Consider the following 15,752-nt stretch of genomic DNA (forward strand, 5'->3'; position numbering starts at 1 on the left):
ATTATATTATTTTCGTTATTTTACCATAGTGTTTTGAGTATGTATATTATAAAAATTAATAAATTAAAATCATCATCTGAGATAAGGTACCTATCTTGCTCCAGTGATCAGAACTTTCAAAAGTAATTTTTGTTTGAAATTCAAGCTTGTAAATGGTTGGATTAACTTCTAAACTCATACAGCAAATCAAATGTTTAGCCATACCGCTGTCGCCTGGCCCTGGCACAACGAGCTAACCCAAGAAATGCTGGCTTGATGTCATCAAGGATGATATGCGTGACAATGGTCTGACTACTAGGGATGCTGACGACAGTGCGTAGTAGAGACGGAAAAGCAGGAAAGCGAACCCTGGGCTCCGACGCTCAACGGCTTGGGAAACAACTGGTAGAAAGCTCGGATGAGAGACTACAGCAATAAATATAGAATGAATTTTGCTGCTTTGTAAGCAATTGATTTCACAATATGTCCCATCCAGAGATGGGTTTACGGCCTGTACTTTTCCAGTTTCTTTCCAATCAGTTCGGCGCAAACCCATTTAGATAGTAAAAAACTAGTGCATTGCTTGTGAGCAAAGATTTAATCACTCAGTTTTTTGAGTTGCACACTCTTGCTAGTTAAGTTTATTTTAACCTTAATAGCGTTTTCATATTTATATGTATTAGATGAGTTCGCGTCCGATTTTTGGGAAGAAACTGGGAGTAAACCCATCTATGGTCCCATCCCATAATGGTCATATGGGATGGGCTATATTGTGAAACCCACAGACGTAAGGAAATATGATAGCGTTAGCGTGTCGAAGCCATTAAAATATTTACTGAATTATTGTAAAATTAAACGTTATAATCCCTTATCTAGTTCATGTCAACTTTAAAACAGATGTGTTAACCCACGTAATCGAAAGCGAAGCCCATTAGTATTGTAAAACATCCATTTGTAATATACTGTATACTAGCTTTTGCCCGCGTCTTCACCCGCTTTATTATTAATGTCAATATTCTAAGCAATAAGTATATCGCGATGAAAACCATACAAGATTTTAAGTTAGACCATTCGCTATACAACTCCATCGGTAGACGACCTTGGTGGCGCAGTGGTAAAGTTCTTGCCACTGACTGAACCGAGAGGTCCTGGGTTCGATCCCCGGTCGGGTCATGATGGAAAATGATATTTTTCTGATTGATCCTGATTCTGGATGTTTAGTTAGTATCCCATAACACAAGTCTCGAACTTACTTTGGGCCTAGCACAATCTGTGTGATTTGTTCTTATATTTATTTTATTTATTAATCAAATTTCATCCAGTAGTCTTTCACATAGCCCACTTACATTTTTATTAATATATATATATATATTTTATCCGCCGGACACATTTTTCTGTTTGTCTAAATGGTTACAAAGAATAATAATGCTTTTAGCATTAAATTCGTCATTTTGTTTTTAAATATGTTTTACTTGAAAAATGGATTTAGTAAGTACTTCATACAAGACTTCCATGACATGGAACAAAATTTTTTTTTAATGTCATTTTTCACACAAGATTTATTGATGACAGAGAGCTTATTGCATTAAATTGTGTAACAAAAATATCATGTCCATGCGGTAAACCGTTGAGGAGTTCCCCTGTCTGAAGCCGTTCCTGTGTGCACCATCAGCTTATGCACCATCAGGGGGTAATCTTATTTAACAGATAGTAAGCTTAGTGTCGGACACTAAGCTCACTATCTGTTAACTAAGGCCTTTGTTTTACGTAGCGTAAGACGTGATACTGAAATCAAACATTTTGACTCATCTCCATTAGTTGTTTGCAAATACTTTTGCAATTTTAAATAATAAATTAAGTCCAAATATACTCAAAGTACTTAACGTTTATTTAGATAACCCTAGACTACGACTCACGGATCATACCATGAGAACTTAACCAACACATGGTTAAAATTTGTATCAGAAGTTCTTTGAACCACTGTACCGGATACCACCACGTGTTCCTATTCTGACAACCATTTTCAAGGGGGCGTTTTCTAAAAATAAGAACGAACTCTGAAACCCACCAGTCCGCGGTCGCCACGCAACGCGTGCGCCTCGATTTTAAATTTCGAATTTTCTTTTGTCCGAAATGTGCCAGTGCGTAGTTTGAGCGAAGTTTTTTTAAAAAAAAAAACATATGCACCTGGATTTCTTTCTGGCCTGTAATATAACGGTGAGTTTTTAGTAGAAAAGTTTTAATGTTTCCACTTTTGCGAAGTTTTGTTTGTAGAAAAACTAATAGTTTTGTTCCTTTGTTTTATTTTCTTTAAGAAATTCTTATATATATATAATATATAATCACTTATAATGCAAAATATCACTACCATCAGCTGATTAGTTATGATGAGAACGTATTTTCATAATTTCTTTTTCAATTTTTCTTTTTAATGTTGCCCAAAAGGCCCACACAATACGCCCAGAACCGGTGACAAATATCAGTGATCACATGTCTGAATATTTGTCTGCGCGAAGGGTGTTGTAACCACTAAGCATCAGTGGTCGTCAAAATTTTAATAGAAAAATTCTTTCAAAATACATAAATTCTTTATTTTCTTTACACTCTTCACTACAAAAATAATAGCTGTAGTAATGGTGTTTCAACTTTGGCAACAATACTGAAATAGAAACTGCTCTAAATCCCCTTTTAGCTAGAAATGTAGCTCAATAGTCTAGTTGGGTGTATGTCTGTCATCGCAACTGTAAGTATTGCTTCATCATTACGCACTACAACCCGATTATGACCCATATTGCCTATTGTTACGAAACATTTTTGTCTGACCACCTATGGAAATGTGTGTGATCACGAGCCGCACATGTCATTAATTTAGAAGTATAAAAAATGAAAGTAATTAGGTACATAGAATTCAACAAAAACTTGAAACGAAGTATTTGTATACATAGGTTTGTGGTAACAAAATATATGCTACGAAACCTTTTGTGATGAAGTTAGACTTGCTCTTGGCCGGCTTTTATTTTATGCTGTGCTAGCTTTTGCCCGCGACTTCGCTCGCGTGAATCGTAGTGAATTCTCAGTCTTTTTTTTATCGAGTAATTTGTAAGATTGATTATAAACATATGTGATTCAAATTCGTATTTTTTTTCATGTTTAGTTCAATTTCCTATTTTTCGCTGCGTGTCTCGTCTCGCAACTTATCCAATGTCGCTTCCTGCTTCCTTCCATGTAAGGATCCCCTACCGTTTCCTACATATTGTCATGCAATATTATATTTTCTTCTTCTTCCTCTTACCTAACATTTCAAGTTATTTTTTGATCTTTATCTTGAAAATTGTATTAAGTTCCATACAATCTTTCACCGCCCTTTCAAAGGGGTTAAGGGTTAATTTTCAGAAACACGTATTCATTGATTTAATGTAAACAACTACAATCCAAAATTTTAAGTCACTAACTTCAACGGTGTAGAACTTTCATATAAAAGTTTTTCACCTGTTTCACGGGATGTAATTTTCAAAAATCCTCTCTTAGTGCTCACCAACACTCCCCAGGGAACCTACCTGCCAAATTTCAGCTTCCTACGCTTCAGCCTCCTCCCGGTAGTTTCGGCTGTACGTTGTCTGACAGTCAGTCAGTCACTCAGTAACGGAAGAGTTTTATATATAGATCATTTGTACATGCGCTGACATGTCATGAATATGTTACGTGCATTTTCATAAGAATTTCAATTTTCATTTTGACATGCCCTTGTTTTTCTTATTGTTATTCTGCGTAAAATAAGTTTCATTTGTCAAGCCGTTACCAAATTATAGGGCAAACATAAATAGTTGAATCAACAAATTTATTTATTTACATTTTTATTGCGCAAAATTACAAAAAATATGTTCTAACTAGCGGCCCGTTCCGGCTTCACTCGGGTGAGAATGCATAAAAAATAATAATAAATTATACCTTCCTCAGGAATCACTCTATCTGTTGGTGAAAACCGCATGAAGATCCTTGTAGTAGTTTTGAAGTTTATCGCGAACATACAGACAGCTGCGGTAGAGGACTTTGTTTTTTAATATGTAAGGATGTTGGACGTAACAATGGCATTCTCTACCAGTCAACTATTAGACCAAACCGAGATAGCACTGTGGTGCGTTGAAGTGCCATCTATTAAATAGAAAATTTATATACCTACCTAAAATGTATAATGCAAATAAAAAAACTGAGAAGTACATAAAACACAGAATCATATTTATATATCAATTGAGAAAAATAATAAAAAGATTCATACACACCGTTTAAATGATAATTATCGTGTTGAGTAATAGATAGAATGATTTTCATTCGCTTACTGAATAACTTTTAAGCGAGTGAATTACTTTTTACCAAAGTGCCGCTTCTCAATATTCTCATCTATTAAGATTATATCATATATGTATTAATGTAAGTAGTTTATTAATCAGCACAAAACAAACTCGTACATAATACAATAATGTAAAACACAAGATGTGGAGTTTAATGCAAAGATCATTATTACCTAACAGTCAACCTTTTTGTCATACAGAACAAAAGTGTAACTGAAAATGTAAATAATATTAATTAATGTTATACATTTGGCATATTATATTGGTTCCTTTATCCTCTCGAGGAATCCTGAAATTTTTAACCGTAAGAGATTACATTCCATTTCAAGCTACAAATAATGAGAAGGCAATCGGAACGGTGCATGTTAAATATTCAACGCTGGCTTGTAGTCGGGTGCTTTAGTTTTACTTTATTCTACTTTTAGTCTATATTCGTACGAGCACAATATATCTAGGGCGCAGAAATACTCGCGTAGGTTAGGGTTGCCAGATCCAAGCTTATAATTTCCTGGACACGTCTTGGGCTACGAACGTAATCGGTATTGGTGTGCGATTCGTTGGCCATTACGCTGGCTCCACACTGTCGTCGAACAGTTTGTCAAACTTTGGCGGATATGATATGCATTGCTGGTTGCGGTGAACAAATGCTCTCATGTTAACTGAGCAATGTTCACGCACTCGCGTCGGCATGTATGTTCGGCGCAGTATTGAGCTGGCATTATACATTCGTACGAGCTGGGATTAATATTTTTGACTGTCTTAAACAGAAAATCTTATATCAGCGCTAAATAATATTTGGCTTGACTTGGCTAACTAATAAAAAAACTTTCCTTTTGTGAATTCCGGGCGGCAAATTACTGGACACAGGACAACACGTAAAATTCCGGAACAATCCCGGATTTTCCGGAATTGTTCCGGAACCGGCTTCTACCTACCTGTTGCCCCGTCCGACGTGCATGGGAAGATATGGAGTGATCCTATTTTAGGGCGGGATCACACGCCACAATGAGACCTTTCTGGTACCACAGGGAGAAAAACAACATTGTTTAATTTACTAGCTTTTGCTCGTAGCTCCGCCCGTGAATCCGTAATTTTCCGGATGAATCTATACCCGTATATCGTGCTTATTACCACACCTAATTTTAACTAGACCGGTACTTTTAGTGGAACTGTCCTAAATAACATATTAGGATACGGTAATTAAGGTTAAGTTCAGTTTATGATACATGAGACCTACCAGATGAATTTAAGTATAATAAAAGTACCCGTTAAAAACCTGATTAAGCATATGCTTCTTTTTATTTTCAAATTATTCTATCTCTCCTTCAAGTGTGTTCCTGGTTGTTTCTTCAGCCAATAAGCGTCAGAGACAAGGGTCCAATTTCCTACACATAAGGCAATGGCAAACCACTCCATTATTATTGCCAAGAAAGTCTTAATGTGTGCTTCATTCCACCCCTCAACTGTGAGGAATACGACTGAGGAAAGAGGAGGATCTGTAACTCATTTTAATTTGATGTACGAACATTGAACTCCAGATTATTTTGTACCTTTGTAGTGTGCTGTAATGAAGGAGTATTATTACATTCACTTATTAATTAAAAGATATTATTATAAATTATCATTTAATGCTTTTTTTACATACAGGTAGTCTTATTCAGCTCTGGGCGCTGACTGCGTCAAAACATACATCACATAAAGTCTTGTTGGTCTTTCTGTTCTTCGTTCTCTCTGATGGATGTGTATACAATAAAAGTAAAAAGTAATATTAAAAAATGGGTGCCGTGTCGCCCTGGAATAGGACTCCATGTCCTCCCGTGGATGTCGTAAGAAGCGACTAAGGGAAGAGCCTTGAGCCTTGGTGATATCCAATATCAATCCCAACGAAGGTCAGGCAAATGGACGTTTGTAGCATACAAGAAGTCCAATTGTAGGTACCATTGCGTTGCTGACTTGGTCTTCTTCGAGCAATAGGCTGTTTTTCTGGAGGCTCCAATACAGGTAAATATCCTTCTTCAAAGATGTCGGCGATCAGTTCTTCAATTCTCAATTTATGAATTATTTTTCGAAATGAATTGCTGCTCTTTGTCTCTCTCATCTCTGCAGTTTTTCGGTTACTTCATCAGCTGTGATGCCCCATGACTTTTAAAGTTCGCTGCGGATTTGCGACTGTAACCTAACGCCACAAACCAGCTCTCCGTCTTCGAACTCCTATCTATTATCTCTCATCAGTGTCTTTTTTTCGGTTCCTTTCGCAGCCGTTGAGTGTCGGAGCCCAGGGTTCGCTTTCTTTTCTTGTTCTCCTCTACTCCACACGGCCTTCAGCATTTCTAGTTGTCAGACCCAATGGTCTGACAACTAGAAATGCTGATGCACACTTAATCATCTTTGACGATATGAAACCAGTACTCCTTTGATTTTGAAATCCTATTATGCATGCAAAATTGTTCAGTGGTATGGACATCGAAATATACAGTTGAATAAAAGATTTATACAGGCGTTTGCCTGTGTCTTTACTTCGTGTCGAATTTCTCACGGGAACATCACAATTTGCGAGATGAAATGTACCACATATCCTTGTGTATTTCATCTTATATAATACAAATGCAAAATTTCAAGAAAATCAGATTAATTAATAAATCGTGGAGAGTTAATAAAAAATCTCACGCATTTCTAATATGAGTCGGGTTTCTATAGAGATATTTAAGCTACAAACTACTGGCACAAATCTAATAACCGTTTCCTATGTTTGGAACCCAACATAAATATTTTAGTCTATCCAGGTGTCAAATGAGGGGTGAAATTTATATATAGAACCGGCACGGGCGCTATTGCAATGCTGTTTTAAAAGCATTTGTTGAAAATCAATATGTATCAAGCTAAAAATAAATGGTGTTATATTGAGAATATATTTCCGTTACTTGATGATAATGAATTACTTTAACCCCTGACAGAAAGGGATGTATAATACAGTGTTGGTAAAGAAGAATGAAAATATCCTCCAGGATATGTATTTCGTAAGATCTTTTTCTTCCTCGCTCATTCTTAGTTTCCGTCGCGGCTGTGACGTCTCAAAGTCACAGTACATCGTAAAAATAAACCAAGATACATATTTACTTTTAAACCTCTTAGGAATACTGAAAATTGTGGCACTAAAATATTTTTATGTGCGGCAATGAGTAAGATTGTATATGATGTTGGCTCGGCTAAATATAATTTCTATTTGCATGTTGTCTCTGAATACGAAAACACAGAATTTTCCTTACATTCATCATAGAACAAATTAGAAATATTAATTCTCGTTGGTATTTCAGCTCCCGTTATCTACGAGCATGAAAGCCATAATTTAATACAGCATACTGTAATGTCACAATGACTTTTGAACATAACTTTCTTACGCATTTAAATAACTATTTGAAGTAAGACTAACCTAACCTAAAAGTTAAATATGCCACATTTACCCGTACGCCAAAAATCAATTATGCTTTAGATCTGTTATGCCAAAACATTTTATGTCCAAACTGATATGCCTAAGAATATAGTACAAAATAAATTATGGTCGTGTCTGTACTATACTTACGATATTTGTATTCAATTAAAATGATTTCCTTTGCATATTCGGCGTCTGCTAACAAAGTCCAAAACTCATCATCCCTTCAGTGGTCAGCGCTACTAGAACTTATGTTTTTCAAAGTAGATTAACACATAAATAATAAACTTCGTGGGAAACCGCCTCGTCACCAGACCCTAGTAATTAAGTGGAGTAAATAATAATAATTAGGAAAGGCGTCGAATAATATTTGTGTAGCCATGTGGCGACTAGTGAAGGGTGAAGATGTAGGGACAATGGATGTGATAAGGGCCCACAGATAGTTGGGTTTCAGTTACATTTTTTCCTTAATTCCTTTTAAAGATCTCGCTTAAATTTTTGATGGCATATGTATAGTATATATGCAAGATGTGGCCGTACCAGCGTAGGTACTGCTAGAGTTTGCCTGCTACGTCACGCACGGACATGAATTGATGATGTATAATACATTTTTAGTCACCCATCTCGCGATCGACCATAGCCATTGTTTCTTGACCACAGTCGTACAAACCACAGCTTCTTCAAGTTTCTCAATATCCTGACATATATATTTATTTATCGCGTCTGTCGGTTTGTATAAACGCAATAAACTAAAAATTTACGGCACGGATTTTTGAAGGTTTCGGTTTTGCCCGATCGGAGCCGGGACGGGCCGCTAGTATGGATTAGTCAAAATCATTTCCAGCATTCATATGAATATAATAACCGATACCAGAATACACACATGGCCCGCGCATGTGGTCTCATGTCACAGACTAAAAAAGTTATATTTTTTTACGCAAGCATTGTGGTTGTTTGACCAAACGGGTATTCTGTATCCTGTATTCCCAAACATGTTATGATTATACGAGTTTTTGTCGAAGTTTGCTTGGTTCGAGCATTTTGTTTTTTCAAATTTTACTTCCTTTTGCGGAATCGTAAAGTTTGCCTAACCAGAAATCTTCCTATTTTTATCCTTTATGGGGTGAATTTCGCACATGGTGACCTTTTTTGAGTATATGATATTTGGAATAATAATGGTAAAGTATCCAAAAAATATGGGTATGAGGTATGAGGCTCATTTCTTGAAATTCTTTGAAAAATATGCTTGGGAATTAATGAAGACGCCAAAAGAATTGTTAAATATTTATTGAATTGAAAGAAATGGAAAATATTTATTGAATTGACACTCACTGATTACAAATGTACAATACTTTATTACATAATGCCAGAAGACTATTCCATACTTCAATACTAATAATTTAAATAGAAAATATTAAAACTACTCGATCGATTTTAACATTTGACAGAGAGGTTGAGTAGACTTCAAGGGTGACATGTAATATACTATTAAATGAAGTCACGGGCGGAATATTATATTTTGTTTATTGAAATTTATATCAGTGTATCAATTTTATATCACTGTTTATGGAGTACTAGCTGAACCCCGGGGCTTCGCTCCCGTGGGAGTTTCGGTATAAACATTGTAATCCCTATTTGTTCCAGATTACAATCGGTCCAGTACATTTTACGTGGAAGAGTAAAATAAACACAGCCTTACAAACTTTCGCTTTTATAATATTAGTAGGATTCATAAAATTTTTGATTATTGAAATAAAAAAACCATCTAACCAGTTCTTTTCTCTATTCCAAGTTCAGACTAAATCGATAGTTATTTGTGAAATTTCTTGAATATATCAAACGAAACTCCTCAGGCGCCATAGACATATTGAAATATATGAATAAAACAAATGTCTATGCTAATACCACAGAACAGGATGCGAATTATAATAAGAATGTTCTAAAACAGTACAAAATGTATCATTTAACAGCGGGGTATGATGACATAAAGTATTTAATACTATATTGTTTTTTTTTTAATAATACATTAAAATGTTAATCATTACCATTTTAGGTATTTTAGGGTCATTTAACTTTGTTGTTATGTAATTTTAAAACAACACACAAACGCCTTCTATTGTTACTTTTTTAAATTAATTATATGAAATAATAAAAATAATAGATATCTGAGTTGATAACTAATTATCATTAAGCAGGAGAACGATATATATAATCTTTAGGTAAATTAATTGATAACCTATTTAAAAACTTTCACTAGCGCTAGTTTCCGTGACTAAACTATAATGAGTATTATGTTATTGAAATGCTAGTTACAAAATTTTCTCAAATATTTTTCTTTTTTGTTTCAGAAAATGATTGCAAGTATACAACGACCGAGCTGACCATCTAAAAACCCGTTGCTACCAATATGCACCAAAATTATAAAACATGGCGTCGAAATTCAAAATTGTTTTTGAAAAAGGAACGCCATTTATAAGTCTGCGAATGCGCAGGGGTGTGTTTGAAAATAGAACAGTGAGATTGAGAAAATGTGCATCGGATGCGTTAGGTTTAGTCTTGGCGGCCATTTTGATTGTCGGTTGTCATGGTGACGAACGACAGAGATTTGCTATGGAGCCAACGGATCAGGTATTTCTTTTTTTTTAAATTATTGATTACTGATATCCTTTTACTTCATGTAGTATTTCTCATGGCTGAGGACGCTATTATAAGGAATGAAACACACCGTGGTTTGCCGCTGTCTTCTCAATTTCATACACTAAAAGGCGAAGTGCGGGTTTGCATTTCAATTACTTACTATCGAATCGAATCAAAGTGAGATGCAGCGAACCAATCACATTGCAGTGTGGTTGTCGTTTCGTCACAATGGCGCACTGTGATTGGTTAACTGCGTCTCAGTGTGAATCGATTCGATGGTGAGATGTAAATAGTAAAGCACATTTTATAGGGATTTCCAATAGACGGCTTACATCAGTTATACAAATGATGTAGTATGAGTAGGATTCGAACTTGGAACCTTTCGGTTCACAGGCGGGTGTCTTTCTACCACTACAATTCTACCGGATGTTTACATAAAAAGTACTGATTTTGGACAATCAAAAAACTTATCTCTGCAAAAAACTAGATTAGAATTAATTTACACTCTTCTTCAGAGTCATATTCCTCATGGCTGAGTGTCGTGGTCATTACGTGGAATGAAACACACACAACTGCTTTCATGGCACTATTAATGGAGTGGTTCGCCATAGCCATTTCTGACACAATTCTTAATATCACCACCGCTGTACACTATAAAGTGACAAATGGATCGTCTCATTAAAAACTACATTAAGTGTGTTTTAATGCTCATTAAATGTATTGAATAATTAATATTTACGGAATTTAACGGTCTTTCGCACGGTTAATGAGCGTATAAAAATTTATGAACACTATAAATATCGTTGAAAGTAGGAATGACTCTTTTATATCAAGTTTTGTTGCTGGATTTTTGGACCGAACGTACTAGATATCAAATTTCGTTTCTGGTTTTTATTTTTCAAACGGAAAGTACGCCATTTTGTCTAAAGTTTTGTTTAAATTTTGTCATTTTGTCTAATCTGTTGACATTTTCTTTCATTCCAAAGCGGCATTTAAAAAACTTATTTCTTCCATCCTACGTAACACATAATTTCATTGGTCTAATTAATTAGTATATCTATTATCACACATATAATGTGATAGTCTATACCCATTACACACATAACGTGATGCGTCCCTGTTTGTCTATTGTTTTCTTTTTTTCTGTTCTAAGTTGTTTAAAACTTTTTAATTTACAAAACAAGAATCTGTAATTGTCATTAAGTTTAACCCTAAATAAGATAAGATGTAATTTTTGTTCAAGTGCTGTTGATTCAATTCAAGTGGTGCGGGAGTTAAAATCAATGTTATACTTGTTTGTATATTTTATATATTTATTGGCATATAATAATTATATTGTATTTTATTTTACATTTTTCCTATTACAATGTAAATAATAAACACCTTCATGTCAAAAGATAAAATTATTCTTGTGAAAAGGTAGAATGTACCTATAGTAAAAGCCTGAATTGTGTAAAATTAACAGAATCTTACATAATTCAGACACCTAAAAAAACAGAAATATTTATGACATTTGAGCTAAACACTTATAATACATTAAAATAAATTATAATAGTGTGAAATGGTGAAGTTTACAAAAAGCAATACCCTTGAAATTTCTGGTTGCTACTGTATAAAATTAAAAAAAAAAAAGACAAAAAAAAAACTAAACGGAACAATAAAATGTGGTAAAACGAGGGAAAAAAATCTAATTAATTACACACGAGATTGTCATCGGCTACAATGTTTCGAATTAATATAGTGTTTATATGAATATTTATAGAGAAATCAGGATATCATGTATATAAATAATCACGTTGTCTCGGAGCTGACATAAAAAAACAGTTTGTCGCTTCGATATAATTATGTGTATGGTACAAACAACACGAGAACAGCGAATTTTAATAGGGTTTCTTACCCACGTGGTACTAAAGTAACGTACCAAGTAAAGTTTAACGTATCCGTGTGTCATCAGTGCCATCGTAGCACCCAAACGGCTGAACCGATATTGAACTAATTTTGGAAGTAATAACTTCTTTATCGGCATTGTGCAGTTTTTGTGATGGGTAATTTATTTATTTATATATACATACAGATTAACAGACATAATATCCAAAACACCTGCATGCTAGTCAACACAAAATTAGAATAAAATAGAAATTGTGATTAGTATGTATAAATGTCAAATTGCCAATAAATGCCAATGTCAAATTGGTTAGATATTTTGCAAAGTCATTAGTAAATTTATAAAATGTTAGTTAATGACTTTATTAGTTATGATAATAATAACACGTCAGGTTAATAAAGGTTAAACTCGCGTCAGGACACGTGACGTAAGATGTCAAAAATGCACAACGTTAATTTCAAGTTTTCACTTCTGCCGGCACTCCCGGAGTGCAACCCGTTATTTTTTTGGCATGGCGGCAGAAACAGACGAGATCTACATACCTCTTATGACTTAAGACATGGCGTCAAAAGCTAAAATTTAAATGTATAATCAAATATTATATTTGCATCGGTATTCAGTCAACTCGTCCCCAATCTTATCTGAATTACAATCGAATAATTAAACTCGGAATCTTTATAATTCAGATCTTTAATCAGCTGTGTTAATTGTTTTTTAAAGCCGGCTGTTGACCTTTACGTATTTTGTAAAGAGTTAAGGAATTTGATACATTTCAAAAAAACAAATCACAAAGGCGACGCACGAGGCAACTAAGGGACACAAGTAGCTGATAAGTAGGCAACAACAGCATTTCCAAAAAGGGCTGACGTCGAGCAGGCAAATGATAGTAAAATTACAGCTAAATTAACCACAGACACGCAAAGATCCGAAAGCGATGTCCGGGTTTGAATTCACTTCTCACTATCGAATTGATTCAAAGTGAGACGCAGCGAACCAATCACATTGCCGTGTGATTGTCGTTGCGTCACAATGGCGCACTGTGATTGGTTAGCTGCGTTTCAGTGCGAGTCGACGGTGAATGTAAATAGCAAAGTCGCACAACGCACATAAAGGTAGAGAGTAAGAGAGAGAGAGAGAGAGATAATTCGCAAAATGGTCCACTGCAGCAACGAATTACCGACGTAACTGCTATATAATTTGGTTTGTCGCTATATATCACTTTAAGTACCAACGAAGACAGAGAAGACTATGTTTCATTTCGTTTGAATTGACCATTATTTTCCCAGAGTGCCATCGTCGGGTCGCGAGTGACGCTTCCGTGTAGAGTGGTGGGAAAAGTGGGAACTCTCCAGTGGACAAAAGACGACTTTGGCCTGGGAACACACAGGAATCTGAGTGGTTATGAGCGATACTCCATGATCGGGAGCGATGAAGAAGGTATGTGTTTTTTGCCATTTTTACAGGCTTCTATTTAACTTGGAATATATTTTGCGTCTTGGCGCCAAATGTCCTTTTCTTACAATGTCCTTTCTCATAATGTCCTTTTCTCAAAATGTCCTTGTGTGTTTTTGATGATAATATATATATATAAGCAACGACATTTTGAGATGAAATGCACATTTTGAGAAAAGGACATTTTGAGAAAGGACATTCTGAGAAAGGACATTTCGAGAAAATGACATTTTGAGAAAAGGACATTTTGATAAAAGGACATTTCGAGAAAGGACATTATGAGTAAGGACATTTTGCACCAAGACGATATTTTGTAACCATGTACGGGTGGAAAGTCAACTCAATTTTGAAGCAGATATCTTTAACCGGTTGAGCTGAAATTTTGTATACCTGGTGCACTCAGGATCGGCTTTCAAAGGGGGAACTTTTCAACGGTTTAGTGCACGGGCTTGATTTTTTGTCACATGCTTTATGCAACAAGACCCTCCGGCATCAATAAAAGCTTGTGTCATGAGTGACATACGTAAAAACTTGTTATTTAAAATTTTTAAATAACAAGTTTTTACGTATGTCACTCATGACACAAGCTTTAAAATGTCTTCAAATTTCAATCCCCGATACATAGCTAAATTATAAGTACCTATAATTAGCCTGAATTAGACATTGCCCGTGAGTCCTCCCACGGTTGGACTCTGGATCTCCCACCAATGGATACCATCATCCATTGGTTACTCGAACCAAAATCGCAAAATTCAAAAACATGAGACAGTTAAATCATGAAGATTTATTACCAAAGAAGTAAATAAATAAAAAGTACTATTACTAACAGTTACAGTACGTAGTATTACTAACAGTACCAGATTTTATTTAAAGTTTAGGTCACATGACTGTTTATTTATCTGTGTGACATGGGCTACATATAGGCTGTATTTAGCCGCGAGCAGAGCTGTGTGCAATAACTTATTAAATACAATAAAAAAAATATTCAAAAGTGTTTACGACTAGCTGTTGCCCGGGGCTTCGCTCCCGTAGGAATTTTGAAATAAAACATAGCCTATAGCAATCTTGGATAATGTACCTTTCTAATGGTGAAAGAATTTTTGATATCGGTTCGGTAGTTTCCGAGATTACCCGCCTCAAACATACAAAGTCACAAACGCTTACCTCATTATAATAATAGTATAGATTAACGACAGAAACCCGTTAACTATCGAATTGTTTATTTTAACGTTATCAATCAAGTCTTGAAGGTTTAATTTGAATACAGATCCAGTTTAATTAAAAGATTGCCGAACTCGTTTGTCAATATACTAACGTAAATTATACCGGAATTATCTTTTTGTTTCACCAAAACCGAGATAAATAAAATTTATTGTGAAAATGTTGAAGCAGTGGTGGTGTAATGGTTAGAACGCCTGTGGACCGAAAGGTCCCAGGTTCCAATCCTACTTGTCCACAAGAGTTTGCATACCAATCTGACTTATGTATAGTAGTTTTCATCGACCACCACTTGCTTCCGGTGAAAGAAAAACATCGTTAAGAAACCTGCACAATGGTTAATTAAACTTGTGCTGCAAAGAAAGTAGTTGTGTGTGTTTCATTCCACGTAATAACCACAACCCTCAGCCATGAGGAATACGTCTGTGAAGAACAAGTTGTAAAAATGTTAAATCATTCTGGGAAAAAAGTATTGTTCCCGAGGTATTTACCAAAAACCTGTATTATATGTTAGGTGGCGCTAAATGCTAATAAAAATATTTAATAAAAGCACTAGATGGCGCTGTGTGTATTGTAAATGCTCTATGCATATTTCAACAATCCCAATTCCATTTTACGTAGAAATAACTGTTCCGAGGGCACATAAGCGGGCGAAGTCGCGGGTAAACAGCTAGTATAAAATAATACATATGAATATGTATTATTTTATACTATTATTTTATAAAATAATACATATGAATATGTTTATGTTTAGACTTAGACATAAATAAATATATTCATATACTTGCTGCGCACCGGGGCT

The 15,752-nt window shown here is 35.1% G+C and overlaps 1 protein-coding gene across 4 annotated transcripts in view; it reads left to right on the forward strand.

Moving 5' to 3' along the window:
- Positions 1–15,752, forward strand: part of LOC128681131 (irregular chiasm C-roughest protein-like) — a 53,681-nt gene that overhangs the window by 17,995 nt on the left and 19,934 nt on the right. For 2 of the 4 annotated variants that reach the window (XM_053764772.1, XM_053764770.1), the window contains exons 2-3: positions 10,107–10,386; positions 13,567–13,717. In XM_053764772.1, coding sequence (XP_053620747.1) covers positions 10,186–10,386; positions 13,567–13,717 — 352 coding nt within the window. In that variant the 5' untranslated portion in view covers positions 10,107–10,185. Of the gene's footprint in view, positions 1–2,031; positions 2,197–10,106; positions 10,387–13,566; positions 13,718–15,752 lie in introns of those variants that run through there. The other 2 variants (XM_053764771.2, XM_053764769.1) reach the window with 2 other exon arrangements.

Source organism: Plodia interpunctella, chromosome 26 (genome assembly GCF_027563975.2).
Source record: "Plodia interpunctella isolate USDA-ARS_2022_Savannah chromosome 26, ilPloInte3.2, whole genome shotgun sequence".
Classification (NCBI taxonomy): domain Eukaryota; kingdom Metazoa; phylum Arthropoda; class Insecta; order Lepidoptera; family Pyralidae; genus Plodia; species Plodia interpunctella.